Source organism: Macrobrachium nipponense, chromosome 20 (assembly GCF_015104395.2).
Source record: "Macrobrachium nipponense isolate FS-2020 chromosome 20, ASM1510439v2, whole genome shotgun sequence".
Classification (NCBI taxonomy): Eukaryota; Metazoa; Arthropoda; class Malacostraca; order Decapoda; family Palaemonidae; genus Macrobrachium; species Macrobrachium nipponense.
This window is the reverse complement of record NC_061089.1, coordinates 59,623,142-59,642,968: the sequence shown is the minus strand read 5'-3', so window position 1 is coordinate 59,642,968 and position 19,827 is coordinate 59,623,142. Positions and strand designations below refer to the sequence as shown.

The window sequence follows — 19,827 nt, the reverse complement described above, 5'->3', positions numbered from 1 at the left end:
TTTCATTTTCATTACTTAGGGGGAAACATCACAACAGGCCAACCCTCATCACGGTAGACGGGTCTTATTCACTCGATATTTAATTGGTGAAACATGAATACAATTGCAACTCTAAGCATACCATTTAAAAGACTGAAGTTTCGTCAACATATTGTGATATATGAAAGCCCCCCCATGACGAACTAAAATAAGCATGTGAGCTCTTCGTAAAATATGTTTTCAAGGCAGTTTTGAAATCCAATATGGCGGCTACGTTTTTCATGGACGGTTCTCATCAGTGACGGCCACCATCTTTCCCCAGCCTTCCCAGCACTCATTTGAACAATGTTAGCGTATGTATGTAACGTTTATTGATCTTACTCAAGATTGCAGTTGTAATCAGCACAATAAAACTACATTTTGTTGCCTATATTAGTGAAAGTATGAAACTTGTTATTCCCGGGGTTATGGTTGGAAGGCTGAAATTCATTCTTACCTTGTAATCGGCGTTTTTATCCTTACTGCCATCACAACTGAAACTCCACAGTGCTTATTTGATTGTTATTATACACATTTTGGTCTCAGTTCACTCCACATTGCACTTTAAACCCGTTGCTGTTCCTGGTTTCTAAGCGCGCACGCCATAAACACAATTACAAACAGCAGACGACGACAGACGACGAAACTGCAAAGTTTTATTTTTTCCCTAAACTGTTTACTTTAACTCGTTATTTAGTTTATATTTACATTGTTATTTAAAAATTTTGATTTAATTCATGTATATTATCCCTTTTTTGCAACCAAATTACCCGAAAAATTACAGATATTTGTAACGTAGATAAAATCAAATGTTTCTAACGTTTTCGTACATCTGGCTGCCGAAAACCATAGAGGAACGAATACGGAAAAAGTGCATAGAGGAACGACTACGTTTTTTTTTTTTTTTGCTTTTTTGTTTTTGCTAGCACTTTTCATTGATTTCAGTCTTTATTAGTATTTTGAATTTCTTAAATAATCGTATGCCAGAAATAAATGTAACCTTTAATGTTTGCATGCTAAGAATGGCAAAATCATCGTTGCCACATTAGAGGAGGCTCACACATACGCCCGTTCCATATTATAAACTGTTTCCATGAATTCTAGTTGTCATAGTAATGCAATCATGATAAAAATTGCTTTAATATTTATGTATATATACTTCCAATACATAGCCTAATTTCACCAATTTCAACGTTTTGTTTATAGTCTTATACCCAGTTTGGAGGGTCAATGTTCGTTACTAAAGAATCTGTAACCTCCTTAAGTCGTTCAGTTGACATAGTAAACCTGAGCCATATTTTCACTCGCTGAAATGACGATATCCCCGGGTGAGGGGCAAGTGGGCCTATCCCTTTGCCCTACGTGATATTTACCACGGTTCGTTATTACTAAACTAATATAAATATTTATTATTACCTCAAATATAAACTGTTGTGCATGAAAATTTTTTTAATATTTTTAAACTAAAATTAGAGCATACATAAACCACACAAAATTGTCATAAAAATGAAAACATAAATCAAGTGGCTATTATTGTTTAAACATGTCTTCGTGATGAAAATTAGCGCACGCACGGATTCCTTCCCAACCTCTCTCCAAAATATTTACCCAACACAAAACCAGCATTCACAAAGGGTCCCCCAACCATGTAGGGTATATAGGAGGTTAATAATTAACAATAAACAACACAACCTCATTCATCAGCAAACACTAGTACCGCTTATTGAGGAGACATGTCTGCCAAATTTTCAAAACAACTTTACACTTGTGTGACAGACCTTTGAATGGTTTTCGAGACAAACCCTGAGGCTATAATTATTGGATTATAGGGATTTTCATTTCCAGTATTTTAATGTCCCTTCCTATTCGTCCTCTCTCTATCTCTCTCTCTCATCCTCTCTCTCTCTCTCTCTCGTTTTTTAAATTTTACATACCTATGTCCTGCTTAACTATTTTTCGAGCACTAGTAGATGCACCTACATTCATCATTACGACTGAATTAAAAACTTGAAAGTATTTAATTAATGCTATACAAGTATGAAATATATTTTCTTGTTCATTTTTCGAATTACGATGAGAGAGGAGAGAGAGAGAGAGAGATAGAGAGAGAGAGAGAGAGAGAGAGATGAGGAAGGAGAGAGAGAGGGGGGGGGGGGGGGGGGGGGGGGGGGGTAGAGTAGAGAGGGGGGGGGGGGGGGGGGGGGGGGGGGGGTGGGGGGGGGGGGGGGGGCGGGGGGGATCAGTTGGAGAAATATCTCGGTCAATGGGCAGGTAACAACCGAGTGAATCGTTAGATATATCCACCAATGTAAACTACTATTATTAGATAGATAGATGGAAAAATCATAGAAAATAAGTTTAAACTGCAACAACTTTCAGAGAGAGAAGGGAAGGTGAAGGACGGAAGAAGGACAGGGGTGGCGGTGGAGGTGGGGGGAGAGGGTAGGTGGAGCTGTTTACTGGTGTGTTCCTATCCATTCTGGATAATGGAGTTTTGGTCTATTAGTACAAGGACAAGTGTCGTTATTCTTTACGATTAGTGATTCACGATACCCTTATAAATTACGGCACTGGGGGTAATGCACTATAGCAAAATCTCGTTCTGTTACGAGTGTTCGTTACAGAAATAGGTATTGCCCAAAAACGTGCTTGCACTGTCTCTGAAACCCATAGTAGACATGCTGCTTAGTTGTCAATCAAGTTTTTATAACCAAGTATTTTTTACAAGCTAGCTATTGAATAAATTTGTATTTTTCTCAGTCAAAACATATGCCCCTCAATGCTAACTTTCCTCTTTTAACGACTTTATGGTCATTGCAAATTCGGCCCCATAATTTCTTATGGTGCGAAAACAGACAGAGGCCCATGGACTGAAAACGATTGCGTCACACTACGGCGATAATCCAGCAGTAAAACATCTTCATATATCCAAAAAGTAAATAATAAAGACATATATGCGCATTACGATTATAACAATTACATGTATAGCTGATAACAATCTGCATGAATAACTGGTAAACTGTTCTGCAATGACAGTTGAGTATAGCAATTATTTACAATAGGTACGAAAGTCAAGATGTCGTGACGTCATAATACAGAACTTGAAAGAACGTTTCTAATTCAGAAAAATAATTACTTAAATTTGAGTCAGAGTCGAGTTACTTTTTCAATAACGAATATTTTCAAATTAATCATCATAAATATGTAAAATATTGATGTTTTACTACTTATTTAAAAATTAGCCAAGAGCACGCTTCTCGTCATCTTCTACCCAAACAGCTGTTTACGCCTGGCTTGTTGTTGATGAGAAATCGTGTTTCGATTGTTGTGATAAAAAGTGCTCCAGCGTCTGTGGATACAAGTGGTGTGCGGATTTATCACAGGAAATGGTTAGTTTATTGACACAAGCTACTCCGTAAACATCGAGATGGCGTCAATCTTCTAAATACCTCGAGTTGTAAGTAAAAATGTTGAACGCGTTTTGGTGAGATTTGCACTACGTTTGAGACCGTTTTCAGTACCCTCTGTTTAAATCTTAAAATTTGGCCTTAATTTCTAACTTTGGAGAAAATACTTACTTCGAAAGGAGAGTAGAGGTCTTGAGCTCCGTTCTCACCAACAAGAAGTCGCGACTGATGCCCATCTCGGGTGTCAGGACGCTTATAATGTACTTTTTCGGAGGGTGGCTTGCATTGATGGTAGGTGGCCTGCTTGGCTGCTGTGATGTTCTACCCTATATTTTATGATAGCATCATATTATTGGATCAAGTTTCCGTTCTTACCCGGGAATTGATCTTTTCCCCTTTAAGTTCTATGAAGTGAATCGCAAGGGCAGTATTCTGTTTCATTTTTCATATTACTTTTCACTGCTGTGTGGGGGTAGGGGAAGCGAAGGTCTGCCAGGAAGTCGTCGGAAAGCTCTCCCGCGACTCCCTTGGTATCCGATTCTTCGTCTTCCTTCCTGCCCCCCGCTCAGCTTCTTCGTTGTATTTTGTATTTGGGGGTCTTCCTTGCGTTCGTGGGTGGGGTGCATGTCTTCCCCCCGTGCGTGAGGGAACCCCTCTTACTAATCTATCTATGTTACCGCAGGTGCTACATCCGTGGGAGACGACCTTGGACAGGTATGGACCACCGCGGAGGCAGGGCGTGCAGCATCCATGGGGCTGCTGCAGCGTCTAGCGAGGTCTGGGGCGGTCTCCACTAATACCACGGCCGCTTATGCTGCTCCCCCCCCCTCCTGGTCTACACTCCCCATGCTGTGTCAATGACGCCGTCTGCCGCTACTAGGGCCGCAGCCGTACCGAGGTGGGGTTGCCGCCGCCGCCTGTTTTCTTCGTGTTTGCCTGCCCCAGACTTCCGCTGTTCCAGCAGCTCGCCCCTGGACCGGCCGCCAGGACCCAGGTTCCGCTGGCTGCCGATGATTCTACGAGGCGATCGCTGGCCTGCCGTACCTGCCGTGATGTGATTCCCGCTGTTGGCTTGGCTGTCCCCTTCTGGGTCTACCGCTGCCGCTGTTCCTGCCGCTCCTGAGCTGGTTGCTGTTCCTGTCGCTCCTGGTTCCTGTGCCTGTCCATGCTGGTCCTGCCCACGGTGTGTCTTCCCCAGTCCCAGGTCCTTCCGGACAGGTGCAGTCGGGCTGTGTTGCTTCGGCAATAGCCCCGCTCCGGCCTGGATGGAGGACCTGACGACTGGTCCTGCGTGAGCTGACGAGGAAGAGGAGAAGAGGAAGCTGTCATCTTCTTCATCGTCTGCTGCCTGCCTCTTCCCCTTCGACTTCTAAGGCCCATAAGCCGAAGAAGAAGAAGGCTGCCTTCCCCCTAAGAAGTCTCCTTCGGGAACTTCTAAGGGTCCGTCACCACCCCGGTGGGACGGGGGGTCCTTCTGCTGGTCCTCCTGCTCCCCCTTCGGGAGCGGGGCCCGTCTCCCTTCCGTAAGGAAGAGATAGACGGGGACCAGAGGAGTATCGGTTAGCTCTGGTACTTCCTCGCCTGGTGCTAGCGGCGATGCCGCTACGCCAGGTTCCGGCTCGGTCTCTCGTTCGCGAGATCCTGAGTGTACGTTCTCCCTCGGGAGACCGTGCAGCCAAGTTTCGGCGCCAGAGTTCGCTCGGCGCCAAAGACGCGGCACGGAGCAGAAGGCTGGTGAGAGACGCTCAGGTGACTCTTGCCAGGCCAGCGGCCGCTCTTGCAGCGACCAGCTGGTAACCCGGGTTTTTCCCCCCTAAGAAGGCTCCTTCGGGACCTTCTAAGGGCCCGTCTCGCTCCGGCGATTCGGGGAGCTCTTCTGCTGGTCCTCCTGCTCCCTCGGGAACAGGGCCCGTCTTTTCTTCTACCAAGGAGAAGAAGACGGGGACCAGAGGAGTACCAGCTTCGGCTGGCACTTCCTTGCCTGGTTCTAGCGGTTCTGCCGCTAAACCAGGATCAGCCTCGGCTTCTCGTTAGCAGAGAAGTACCGAGTGGACGGTCTCCCCGCGGGAGACCGTCCAGCCAAAGTCTTGACACTCGAGCTCGCTCGCCGCCAAGACCGAAGCGCGGAGCAGAAGACTGGCGAGTGTCGTGCAGACAACTCCTTGCTAGGCCAGTGGACGCTCTCGCAGCGACCAGCTGGCTGCTCGGGTGACGTGACGGTCGCTGACCAGCCACGGGTTGAGGCGAGGAAGGGGTCCCCGCGGTCGTCGGTACCAGCCACGGCTGGTACCAGCGGCTCGACGCGCCGACGAGGACGGCTCGCCGGTCTCACCGCGACAACGAGCCTAGCAGGTCACCTGACGCCGCTCCCATCGGGACCGGGCGGAGACGGTAACCGCAACAGCTCGCCGACCGCTAGAGATCAGCGTCGACGTTCTCAGCCGAGCCTCTCGCCCCAGGCGAGCGGCAAGGCTAGGCCTGCTGCTCGATCGCCACTGAGGACCCGGGTAGGGACGATCAGCAGCAGCCCTCCAAGCACGCTGGTCCTGCCAGCGAGCTAGGAGGGAGCGTCAGGTCTGCCTCTCCTGTACCTTCAACCTCCTCGGGCTACACCGGGAGGAGCGAGGTACCTATGAGTGATCGCGAGAGGTGCGCCGCTCGCGATCCGCTATGACGCCGTATGGACCAGGCACGGTTCTAGGAGACCGCCAGGACATACGCGCAAAGTAGCGGGAGGCGACCGTCAGGGGTCTGCCGCTGTTCCTTCTTCTGAAGGAGGAGTATCTCGGGATCTGTTCTTGTTGGAGGGACTGGGATCGGGTTACTACTCCGACCACGACACCACGGTTATTCCCGAGATACAGAGGAATTTGCAGAAGTCATTAAGCTGATTCGTCAGCATAATGACCTTGCGGAAGGATTGCTGCTCCCACCACAGAGCCCACGTCTCTGCTCGAGTCGTTTTGGGGCCCTCCCGAGAGGGAACCCAAACCGACGGTGGGTTTGCCGCGATCGGAGCTTGCCGATTCTGTCTTGAACCAGAGTCTCTCGTCTCCGGACAAGAAGGCTCTCTCAGTTCTGGCCGGTCGATCAAGCTACTTCCACCTCCTCTACTGCGACAGCGGCGTTTCTACGTGTCTTCGGACACCGCATTTAAATACTCCTTCGGTCCTCCAGAGAGGTTTCGACCTCGACGAGGACTGGAATGAGTCGGGGAGGAGACGGTATCGGCTCTCTCCTGTCAGGTGTCGATCAGCCCCACCCAGACGACGTTCACAGTGGCGGCAGACCCTTACCTACAGTGAGAGTTTCGTAACCCTCCTCGGGGAAAACGTTTTCTCCTGACGATACGTTTTCCCAGACTGAGAGGCCATTGCCGCAAGGCGATGGCTGCTCCTACTCTTCTCCAACTGCTAGTTCCATGGGAAGGCGAGCGAGTATCCAATTCCTCCCCCATTCCCTCTCTCCTTACGGCTACGAGGGAAAGGGGAGGGATCCTACAGAGATTTCTCTGTAGGATTCCACGTTGGGGACTGCGCTACCAGGGGGGACCTTCGGGTCCTACCTGACGTAAGACCCCGGTCGTTGAGGAGGGATCCTGCCCCACCCCTTCTCGATTTCTACGGGAATCGAGAGGACCACCAGCCGATATCGTTTGACGAATTCGGTGGGGGTTTCGCAGACTGCTTAGAAATTCCTTTACGGAATTTCTAGCGCATTCAGAGTGTTAGAGTTTCTTACGATCTCCAAACACTTAGGCGAGACCACGGTCCAAAGTGAGCGAGACGGGAATACCCCGATATGTTACACGATAATCGGGAACCTCTCCGCCTAATGCTCGAATTCCTGGAATTTCTAGCATTAGGAAGAAGACTGCTGCTGAAAGAAGACTATCTCACAGTAGGCGACCAACCTGGAATAGAGAAGAACGGACGGGAATATCCAGTTTGGCTTGAACTATCGTCTTAGTATTCTGTTCACCATTGAAGCTTTCCTTCGAGGAAGACTTCTTCACTCTCTTTGATAGAGACCGAAGGTGGTCGATCTCCAATCCTTATTTTGTTTTCTTGAAGGAAAGAATTTAGGATGGAGATCGTTGTTCAGAATCCTACAAATATACTACGTATATTAACCTCGCGACATGATTCTGCTAAGCAGTTGAATGGTCCGAGGGGTAGGCGCATCCTGGTTATTCTACGGATTGCGACTTAGACGAAAAGTATTCTAATTGAACTGCAACTCGGGTTGCCTGCAACCTCCCAGGAGTTTCCAGTTTCATTTTAATATACTTATGGTGTTGTCACCAACAACCACATTTAAGCTTTTATATTTACCGAAATTCGTTTCGCATAAAATATAATTGCTCGAGCATATCTTTTTATTGCTCGGTGGTTTCTAAGCCGAACGCATTCCTTCGTGGAAAGGATTACTTGGCAACTCAGGATGACGAGTCAGCGACAGCTACTGCGTATTGAATTGCCCGAGGCATTTCAGTACCAGCTGCCGCTTTGAGATGGACGGTTGGTTATGTCTTTCTCACCTGCTTTGATTGAATACCAACCGTATCTCTGCCCAACAATCACGGACTTAAGTCTCATTAATGGGATTCTCGCATACATGAATGACCATCTACTGCTGTGAAACACGTAGTATTCATCGTCTTCGGTATTGCGAGAATTTTAAACTGAGATATCTATTAGACACTCATCTTTCTGTTACCGCACGGTAACAGAAGTCTGTACAAGTCTCCCGCTGCATCGCACTGCGATAATGCGAATGATTTTGCAGACATCTGAGTTTGTCTTCAAAATATCTCTTATTCGTAGGTGTACAATTGTTCATTGTTCAACCGAATTACGAGATGTGTCAGAAGACATCGCCTACTCTCCGACCTGACAGCTCTACTTCCAAATGTTCAGCCCATGAGAAGCAGTTCTTCAGGCGGCTTTTTACCCCTGTTTTCATTACTGAAGAACGCCCTGCTTTCATTGCAACTACGACTTCTCACCGGACAGCAATGAAACAGCGGTTAGCGTTTTCAGTCATTTTTGTAAGCACAGGTTATGAATCTTGAGAATCCTTCTCTCGATTCATCTGTGAAGACGTAGGTTGCATTCAATATCTACCTTCGTCTTCAACGGTACATAGTGTTGTTTCTCCTTAGCTGAGATTCAACAACCATGAGATGTTTTACCTTCAGGGACCTCGGTCTCTAGAAGGCAATTGACTTTCGCCTGTTGGGCACATGCCTTAAGAGAAATCATCACCTCCGCTGTCCGGCATTGGTGACAAACAAATACATTATTTGTTTGGTCTCTCGGCATAACCCTTTAAAGGCGAAGGTCACGTGACTTACTCGGATGCTTTGACAACTTGCCTCCCCTACCGAACGCAGTCAGTCGGCAGCTGTCAGAGCGCCCGAGTCAGTTACGAACTATGCTGTTGACTTAGTTCGGTTGTTACAGAGCAATCATTACTTCGTTTTAATAGCTTGTCACAGTACCTATACCATCGACACCCACCATGGAGTGTCGGTGTCCTATCCACTACCGAGAACTTCGCTCTGCATGGGGATAGGAGGATGCGAGTGAGACTTCGTGGCAAACGGACAGACCAGTATGGGTACTGGACATCACCGAAGTAGAGAAGAGGGATAGGTCATGCGACTATTTCCTTCTTTTCCTCTGAGGAACTGCATGACTTCTCCTGCGAAGTCAAGCATCCAGGGGATGGGGATCCGTGACGCTCGATTTCGTACCGAACTTCGTAGCGAAGACTCAGAACCCTTCGGTCCCTGACGATTGGTTCGAGTCATTCACAATCCCCTCCCTAATGGACTTCACCGCCTTCGATGCGAAGGAGATGCTGCCTTGTCCGCAAGAACTTCTCCGTGGCGCAGGTACTGAAGGCAGGGGTCTGGTCCAACCAGACCACATGCCCTTCCTTCTACCTTCGGGTATATTGCCACAGGTCCTTGGATCTTTCCTTGGGCCACCCGTGGTGGCTGCTCAACACGTTGTGTAGCGAACCCAGACCCTCGCAGGCTGAACAGATCGAGTCCTGGTGTGACCGTAAGAAGGGATGAGTGAATGAGAGTGTGACTGGCTCCTCTTCCCATCTTTTTTCTTCCCCTCTAACCTGTGGTTAGAGGGCCGGACACGGTCGTCACCCTGCTGGATAAGGACAAGATGCAGGTGAGCTACTCAACAGAGCCCCATCCTATCCCTTTCACTAGGGATAGGAGCGTATATCCACCACTTCCTCCAACAAGGGGGAGGAAGTGGATGCCAGCTTGAGACAACCCATACTTTATGTTGCCTCTTGCAAACAGGAACAAGTTCTGCTTGCTGGTACGAAGAGGGAATACGATAGGCCTTGCTTACTCTTAGTACTTCGGCCCAGAGGTCTGACCATTGATCCTGCGGTGCACACCCCGATCAATCGGACAGAGGCTTGGATCCCTCCCTCGCTCTTACGACCAGGGAGGCATTCCAGGGATGGACGACAGGCCAGTCTGTTCATCAAAAGACTCGGATTCCTACCACCCAAGAAGTTGAGTCTTCCTATTGTTAAAGGACCGATGGTTTGTATTACGTATCGGAACAAATGACAATTTGTCGAAAATTGCATTTTTCCTAACTATACAACCTGAGGTCCCTTTACATATAGTCCCTCCTCATGCCACCCCTCACTCTGCGTATTTTTGCATGGGCCAAAAGCAAAAGTGATTTGTTTACCACTGCTCGACAAGCAGTTAACTACCGTTCTCCCCTTGTTCGAAGCTTACGACCGTTCCAGCTGCCGCTAGCTACTTCCTATTGTTAAAGGACCTCAGGTTTGTATAGTTAGGAAAAATGCAATTTTCGACAAATTGTCATTTTGTTGCCTATATTAGTGAAAGTATGAAACTTGTTATTCCCGGGGTTATGGTTTGAACTGAATTCATTCTTACCTTGTAATCGGTGGTTTTTTTATCCTTGCTGCCATCACAACTGAAACTCCACAGTGCTTATTTGATTGTTATTATCACATTTTGGTCTCGGTTCACTCCACATTGCACTTTAAACCCGTTGCTGTTCCTAGTTTCTAACTGCGCGCGCGCCATAAACACAGTTATGAACAGCAGACGATGACAGACGACGAAACTGCAAAGTTTTATTCCCTAAACTGTTACTTTACTGCGTTTATTTAGTTTAAATTTACTTTATTTATTTAAAAATTTTGATTTAATTCATGTATATTATCCCTTTTGCAACCAAATTACCCGAAAAAATTACAGATATTTCTAAAGTAGATACAATCAAATGTTTTAACCGTTTTCGTACATCTTTGGCTGCCGAAAACCATAGAGGAACGAATACGGAAAAGTGCATAGAGGAAAAGACTACGAAAAGTGAAATTATATACTTTTTTTTTTGCTTTTTTGTTTTTGCTAGCACTTTTCATTATTTCAGTCTATATTAGTATTTTGAATTTCTTTAATAATCGTATGCCAGAAATAAATGTAACCTTTAAATGTTTGCATGCTAAGAATGGCAAAATCATCGTTGGCCACATTAGTGGAGGCTTCACTCATACGCCGTTCCATTATTATAAACCTGTTTCCATGAATTTTAGTTGTCATAGTAATGCAATAATGATAAAATTGCTTTATATTTATGTATATATACTTCCAATACATAGCCTAATTTCACCAATTTCAACGTTTTTTGTGTGTAGTCTTTTACCCAGTTTGGAGGGTCAACACATACCGATGGAGAGAGAGAGAGATATGGCAGTGGAGGGGGGGGGGGGGGGGGGGTAGGTGGTGCTTAATACGCGTGTTGTATCCATTTCTGCATAATGGAGGTTTTTTTGTTTGTCTCTTGGTACAAGGACAAGTGCGGTTATTCTTTACGATTAGTGATTCACGATACCCTTATAAATTACGGCACTGGGTGTAATGCACTATAGCAAAATCTCGTTTTGTTACAAGTGTTCGTTACAGAAATAGGTATTGCCCAAAAACGTGCTTGCACTGTCTCTCTGAAACCCGTAGTATAACATGCTTAGTTGTCAATCAGTTTTTTATAACCAAGTATTTTTTACAAGCTAGCTATTGAATAAATTTGTATTTTTCTCAGTCAAAACATATGCCCCCTCAATGCTAACTTCCTCTTTTAACGACTTTCTGGGCATTGCAAATTCGGCCCATAATTTCTTATGGTGCGAAAACCAGACAGAGGCCCAGGGACCGAAAACGATTGCGTCACACTACGGTGTAATCCAGCAGTGAAACATCTTCATATATCCAAAAAGTGGAGCACTTACAGATTAGCGGGCCCACTCGACCGCCGACCGAAATCGGCGGAAGAACACCAAAACCAATATGGCGGCGATACCAAAACAACAACAAACAAAGTAGGGAGCTACTACATATCCGCGACGATCGATTTGTGTGTGCTGTCAGAAAGGCCGTGGCGGAACGGCGCTTCGCGCCTTATCCGCAAATTTAAAGATTCTTGGCAGGCACGGCATGTTCTGGCAAGAGGTAATGTTGCGGCTGCGGGCGGGCGTCTAACCACAGGGGTTACAGTAAGGCTACTTACCGTGGCGGATGGATTTGGGTGTCGCGATACCAAAACAACAACAAACAAAGTAGGGAGCAACTGGCCTGGTAAAGTGTAAACCCAAAAAGTAAATAATAAAAGATATTATAGCTGGGCATTAGCGATCTTATAACAATTACATGAATAGCTGATAACAATCTGCATGAATAACTGGTAAACTGTTCTGCAAGACAGTTGAGTATAGCAATTATTTACAATAGGTACGAAAGTCAAGATGTCGTGACGTCATAATACAAACTAAAAAGAACGTTCTAATTCAGAAAAATAATTACTTAAATTTGAGTCAGAGTCGAGTTACTTTTTCAATAATGAATATTTTCAAATTAATCATCATAAATATGTAAAATATTGATGGTTTTACTAATTTAAAAATTAGCTAAGAGCACGCTTCTCGTCATCTTCTACCAAAACAGCTGTTTACTCCTGGCTTGTTTGTTGGTGAGAAATCGTGTTTCGATTGTTGTGATGAAAGTGCTCCAGCGTCTGTGGGTACAAGTGGTGTGCGATTTATCACAGGAAATGGAAAGTTTTGTTTTTTTTTTTGACACAAGCGACTCCGTAAACATCGAGATGGCGTCAATCTTCAAAACATTTTTAGTTGTAAGTAAAAATTTCTAAAGCGTTTTGGTGAGATTTCCACTGCCGTTGACGCCATTTCGTACCCTCTGTTTAAATCTTAAATTTGCCCTTAATTTCTAACTTTGGAGAAAATACTTACTTCGAAAGGAGAGTAGAGGTCTTTAGCTCCGTTTCTCACCAACAACAAGAAGTCGCGACTGATGCCCATCTCGTGTGTCAGGACGCGTCATAATGTACTTTTTCGGAGGGTGGCAAGCGTTGATTGTAGGTGGCCTGGTTGGCCTGCCGTGGTGATCTACCCTATGATTTCAAGGCAGTTTTGAAATCCAATATGGCGGCGATCGTGTGGCTGGACGGGTCTGTTCACGGATGGACTACATAGTTCCCAGCCTTCCCAGCACTCATTTGAACAATGTTAGCGTATATATGTAACGTTAATTGATCTTACTCAAGATTGCAGCTGTAATCAGCACAATAAAACAACATTCTGTTGCCTGTATTAGTGAAAGTATGAAACTTGTTATTCCCGGGGGTCATGGTTTGAACTGAATTCATTTTACCTTGTAATCGGTGGTTTTTATCCTTACTACCATCATAACTGAAACTCCACAGTGCTTATTTGATTGTTATTATACACATTTTGGTCTCGGTTCACTCCACATTGCACTTTAAACCAGTTGTTGTTCCTGGTTCCTAAGCGCTCACTCCACAAACAGTTATGGGCAGCACACGAGTACAGTTTATGAGGTGCAAAGCTTTATTCCCATAATTGTACACTTTACTCATTAATTAGTTGAACTTTACTTTGTTACTTCAAAATGTTTATTTAATTTCTGTCAATTATCCTTTTTTGTAACCAAATTAACCCCAAAAAATTGCAGATATTTCTGAAGTACATACAAGCAGACGATGGCAAAATGACTCATCGTTGCCAATCTAGTTGAGCTTCTCACATACGCTGATGCATTTACAAACTGTTTCCATGAATTCCAGTTGTCATAGTAATGCAATAATGGTAAAATTGCTCTAATATGTATAATATACTACAAATAGATAGGCTAATTTCACTTATGTCCCCGGTTTTGTGTAAGATTTGGAGGGTAAACGCATACCAATTGGGAACACTGATAAACGAAGAGCGTGCGGGAACAATGCCATAGGTGCTGTTCACAGCAAAATTGTTGATATTTGAGTCGGGAATCTAGTTACTTTTTCAACAACGAATAGTTTCAAATTAATAATCATGAATATTTTTAAAAATTTATGCAATTTATGACCTTACACTGCCGTTTAACTTTATTTAGATAATTATCTAGTGCATGCTTCTTACTCTACCAAAAATCATAGTTCCCTTGGAAAAGTAGTGGTTGGAAGTCATTGTTCACTATTTTTGTGAAGAAAGTGCCCCAGCGTCTAGGAGTACAAGTAGTGTGCGGATTTAGCACAAGGAATGGGAAGTTTGACACAAGCGACTCTGCTAACATAGAATGGCATCAATCTTCTAAATTGGTGTTATAAGTACAAATTTTGAAAGCGTCACTGAGGTATGGTTGCACTGTGGATGGCTAGACTTTCATTAACCTCGGTTTCATCTTAAAATATGACCTTAATTCCTAACTTTGGAGAAAATACTCTGAAAGGATAGTTTGTCTCGAGCTGTTGCCCTCACCACTGATGACTCATGACTGGTGCCTATCTCCGGTGTCCAGGACATGTTAAAGTACTTTTATGGAGGGTGGATCCATCATGCATCTCTCTCTCTCTGCTCGTCTCTCTCTCTCTCTCTCTCTCTCTCTCTCCTCTCTCTCTCTCGCTCTCTCTCTCTCTCTCTCTCTCTCTCTCTCTCTCTCTCTCTGAGGTTGTACACATTGATCGTACATGGTCCACCCCTGTTACCATGCTATCAGTCGGAATGTTGTATTTGCAGGAACATTCGTAGCAGTTTGTGGTGGTGGGGTTATTGCCTAGCAATTACAGTTTATTTGATGACCACCTCCAAGTTAATTCCTTTTTATTCAATGAGCACCTTATTTTCAAATGCTTAGAATTTATATAACAGCATTGTAATGTGCCATGACTCATGACAATAAATCAAAATACTCAACCATTACCTTAGGGTAAAAAACCGTAGGGTCCAGAGTGGACCATGTATGATCAGCTTGGACAATCTCAAAAAAAGTAGATTATAACGCGTCCTGACATCGACGTAAGTATTTTCTCCAAAGTTAGTTTAAGGCCAAATTTTAAGATTTAAACAGAGGGTAGTGAAAAACGGTGTCAAACGTAGTGCAAATCTCACCAAACGCGTTCAACATTTTTACTTACAACTCGAAGTATTTGAAGATTGAGGCGCCATCTCGATGTTTACGGAGTCGCTTGTGTCAATAAACTAACCATTTCCTGTGATAAATCCGCACACCACTTGTACCCACAGACGCTGGGGCACTTTCATCACAACAATCGAAGAAAACTTTTCCTTGCCGAGTAAACAACTGCTTTTAGAAGACGACGAAGTGTGCACTTCAATATTTTTTAAATGAATAGTAAAACCTCAATATTTTGCATATTTATGATGATTAATTTGAAAATATTCTTTATTGAAAAAGTAACTCGATTCTGACTCAAATTTAAGTAATTATTTTTTGGAATTAGAACGTTCTTTTAAGTCCTGTATTATGACGTCATGACATCTTGACTTTCGTACCTATTGTAAATAATTGCTTTACTCAACTTTCTTGCAGAACAGTTTACCAGTTATTCATGCAGATTATCAGCTTTTATGTAATTTGTAGAATTGTAATGCGCATATATATCTTTATTATTTACTTTTTGGATATATGAAGATATTTTACTGCCGGATTATCGCCGTAGTGTGACGCAATCGTTTTCGGTCGATGCGCCTCTGTTTTCGCACCATAAGAAATTATGGGGGCCGAATTTGCAATGACCAGAAAGTCTTTAAAAGAGGAAAGTTAGCATTGAGGGGCATATGTTTTGATTGAGAAAAATACAAATTTATTCAATAGCTAGCTTGTAAAAAATACTTGATTACAAAAAACTTGATTGACAACTAAGCAGCATACCTACCATGGGTTTCAGAGACAGTGCAAGCACGTTTTTGGGCAATACCTATTTCTGTAACGAACACTCGTATCAGAACGAGATTTTGCTATAGTGCATTACACCCAGTGCCGTAATTTATAAGGGTATTGTGAATCACTAATCGTAAAGAATAACGACACTTGTCTTTGTACCAAGAGACAAAATTGGTGAAATTAGGCTATGTATTGGAAGTATATATACATTAATATTAAAGCAATTTTATCATTGCATTACTATGACAATTAGAATTCATGGAAACAGTTTATAATAATGAAACGGCATATGTGTGAAGCCTCCACTAATGTGGCAACGATGATTTTGCCATTCTTAGCATGCAAACATTATAAAGGTTACATTTATTTCTGGCATACGGTTATTAGAGAAATTCAAAATACTAATATAGACTGAAATCAATGAAGTGCTAGCAAAAACAAAAAAGCAAAAAAAAAAAAAATTTATATAATTCACTAATCCGTCGTCTTTCCTCTATGGTTTTCGGCAGCCAGATGTACGAAAACGTTAGAAACATTTGATTGTATCTACTTCAGAAATATCTGTAATTTTTCCGGGTAATTTGGTTGCAAAAAAGGGATAATATACATGAATTAAGTTAAAATTTTTAAATAAAGTAAATTTGAACTAAATAACGAGTAAAGTAAACAATTTAGGGAATAAAACTGCAATAACGAGTAAAGTAAACAATTTAGGGAATAAAACTTTGCAATAACGAGTAAAGTAAACAATTTAGGGAATAAAACTTTGCAGTTGCGTCGTCTGCTGTTCGTAACTGTGTTTGTGGCGCGCGCTTAGGAACCAGGAACAGCAACTGGTTTAAAGTGCAATGTGGAGTGAACTGAGACCAAAATGTGTATAAGCACTGTGGAGTTTCAGTTGTGATGGCAGTAAGGAATAAAAACCACCGATTACAAGGTAAGAATGAATTCAGTTCAAACCATGACCCCGGGAATAAAAGTTTCACACTTTCAGTAATATAGGCAACAAAATGTTTTATTGTGCTGATTACAACTGCAATCTTGAGTAAGATCAATAAACGTTACATACATACGCTAACATTGTTCAAATGATTGCTGGGAATGCTGGGAAAGATGATTTTCGTCACTGATCAAAACCTGTACATCCCACGGTAGCCGCCATATTTGATTTCAAAACTGCCTTGAAAACATATTTTACGAAGAGCGTCACATGCTTATTTTACTTCGTATGGGGCTTTCATATATCACATTATGTTGACGAAACTTCAATCTTTTGAATGGTATGCTTGGAGTTGTAATTGTATTCTTGTTTCACCATTTTAATATAGAGTGAATAAGACCTGAAAACCGTGATAAGGGTTGGTAGTCGCTGGTTTTTCCCCCTATATCTTATGTTAGATTCTTGTGTGCACAGGTAAATTGCTATTCAAAAATAATCTGAAATAATTACTGAAGGAACAACACTGAGATGGGTTTGATGTGGTTGCATACATATTTTACTAAAGACATTTGTCATATTTTTGATTTCATGACAATACTTTTCAGCTGTCTTATTGGATCTTTGCTTTCAGGTACTTGACGTATAGCCCATCACTTTAGTCATGGCACCCATCAAGAAATCTGTAAGTATTTATTTGTTAATTTTACCACCTCCGATCTATTAGTTTAGAGCTAAAGACATTAAACATAAGTAGTATCCAGGAAAGTGTGCTTTTAGAGGTGATTAAAATTGAGGTATTAGGTGTAACTATGGAGCAGTAAAATATTAGAGGTGAGAGTGAAAAATGCAAGATAGGCAACCCACAAGATAGTACTGTAGTTCCACTTCCCTAGTTCATTGCAACATTCCTCTCCCCTACATTTAACTGACTCCATCGATTTTCTAAAGCAATCATCATCAATGCTTCCCACAGCTTTCCTTTGTAAATCTGCCCCATTCACTTCCATATGGTTTGGGTTCCTTATCTGTCTACCATGTCACCAGTCTAACCACTGGGTTACTATGAAGTCTAATTAATAACAAAAGACTATTACCTTGCATTTTACAGTATTACCAACTGCCTGTCTTGCATTTTCTCTTTTGATGTAAAGATTTGTTCACTAGGAATGGTCTTTTTATCATTTCAGAAAAAAGCAATTGAGAGTATCAACTCCCGTTTGGCTCTTGTTATCAAATCGGGAAAGTACATGTTGGGACTCCGCCAGACCCTGAAATGTCTCCGTGCAGGAAAAGCGAAGTTGGTCATCATCGCTAACAACACCCCATCTCTCAGGTGAGACAGAGAAGTAGACCGTCACAGAGTAAACTTGTTATTCTGGAATGTGTTGCTTTTGTTACATATATCAAAGCAAGTAGCACAGAAGACAAGTCAGCTGTAACTATTCTTGACAAGCATCGTAATTGGAGCACTTGAGCTTCTGATTGCTTGGACGGAAATGTTGCTGCCTTTGCGATGGTTTATGGAGTCTCAGGGCCCATTGGTCATTGGTCCAAGGCTGGTCTCCTGATGTAAGTTAATTACGTAGGCTAATTTATTTATTTTATATAGTTCTCATTGACTTAGTAACTTTAATAAGCCTACTGCATATACTTTTATATTTGTACACTTGTATACTGTAATTGTTCAGCACACTGCAATGGAAGGATTACCCTCTGGTTTTTATTGATGTTTTTAAATGTACCGTACAGACTTGAAATTCATAGCGATTCCTTTTATATACATTTCCAATTGGGCAGATGGTTTTGATCTTCAGGTTGGCTAGTGTGAAACTGAGATTATTTCAATTTACGTAATTGATCATGTATCAATGTATATATATGGCAATGGTTAGTTTAAGGTGATTGATTACGCTTCAGCTGGTGCCTAGAGTTATCATGGTCATCTCCAAATGCCGATTGGACTTAGTCGGAAATGGCTGCTTAAACAAATAATAATAATCCAAATGCCCAATTTAAAAGTATGCCTTACATTGCACATCATCAACCAATTTTACCTATTACCTCACTGCCCCAGCCTTACAAACGGGACCTATTACATCACCTTTCCTAGTGATTACCAGTTGCTTTAACTTAACCTCATTACCTTTGAATGAAACCTCGTCCTCATTACCTTTGAATGAAACCTCGTTACCTTTGAATGACAACTTGCCCTAAATACCTCGTCTCCGTATGGGACGGAGTGGGTTATTGCTGTTAGTGTACGTCAGTTTGGAGTCATTATTTAAGGATCTTTGCAGTGTCCCTTCAGCCCCTTGCTGCAACCTCTTAAAATTCTTTATACTGTACCTCTGTTCATATTCTTTTTCTTCCACACGACTTTCCACCTCCTCCAAATTGTTTCACAGTGCAGCTGCAAGGTTTTCCTCCTGTTACACCTTTCAAACCTTGAACCTTACTGTCAATTTCCCTATTTATACTGAATGACCTTATAGGTTCCAGCACTTAGCCTTTGGCCTGTATTCTATTCTATTTTAAATGCCCTCTGTCCTATAGTAAGACTAAGTCACAAAATGCTGGGTAAATAATTAAGGTGACTGAAAATTTTTTTTTAAAATATTGAACTTGAACTTTATTTTTACAGGAAATCAGAGATTGAGTATTATGCTATGCTTGCAAAGACTGGTGTCCACCACTACTCTGGAAACAACATTGAATTGGGTACAGCATGTGGTAAATACTTCAGAGTGTGTTCCTTGGCTATCACAGATCCAGGTGATTCAGACATCATCCGTACAATGCCAACTGATTGAGTGGTAAGTTTTGATTTTGTTCCTAACCAATGCTTTATCATGGAGTTGAATTGCTGTACAGTAGTCATTGATTGCGTTAGAAATTTACAGGGTACTCGCTAGCAAATGGCTGTGATATTATGATTACATGGTTTAGGTGTGTTTAATATAATATTCTGTATTTTTCAGGTTGAAGCTCCAGACAAGTAAAAAATAGGACTAAGTACACAAATAAATATGTCCTACCAAAACCATGGTGTTATTGCCCTATTAGAATATACGTTATTTTGAAGAAGACTGGCATTTTTTGTAAAGGAATTTTACACTGGAGTCTAGAAAATGAAATGGACAAATCAATTATTGAAATTTTTAAAGTCAAAATGCCTTGTA

General features: G+C 42.7%; 2 protein-coding genes across 2 annotated transcripts in view; one reads left to right on the top strand and one right to left on the bottom strand.

Moving 5' to 3' along the window:
• LOC135226387 (large ribosomal subunit protein eL30-like) overlaps positions 1 to 19,688 on the top strand; it is a 21,017-nt gene extending 1,329 nt beyond the window's left edge. Inside the window, exons 2-5 of the mRNA XM_064265869.1 lie at positions 17,280 to 17,330; positions 17,836 to 17,981; positions 19,290 to 19,461; positions 19,627 to 19,688. Of these exons, the coding sequence (XP_064121939.1) occupies positions 17,310 to 17,330; positions 17,836 to 17,981; positions 19,290 to 19,458 (336 nt within the window). The 5' untranslated portion in view covers positions 17,280 to 17,309 and the 3' untranslated portion in view covers positions 19,459 to 19,461; positions 19,627 to 19,688. The remainder of the gene's footprint in view (positions 1 to 17,279; positions 17,331 to 17,835; positions 17,982 to 19,289; positions 19,462 to 19,626) is intronic.
• LOC135226395 (uncharacterized) overlaps positions 1 to 19,827 on the bottom strand; it is a 65,654-nt gene that overhangs the window by 26,001 nt on the left and 19,826 nt on the right. The gene's annotated exons all lie outside the window — the stretch shown is intronic.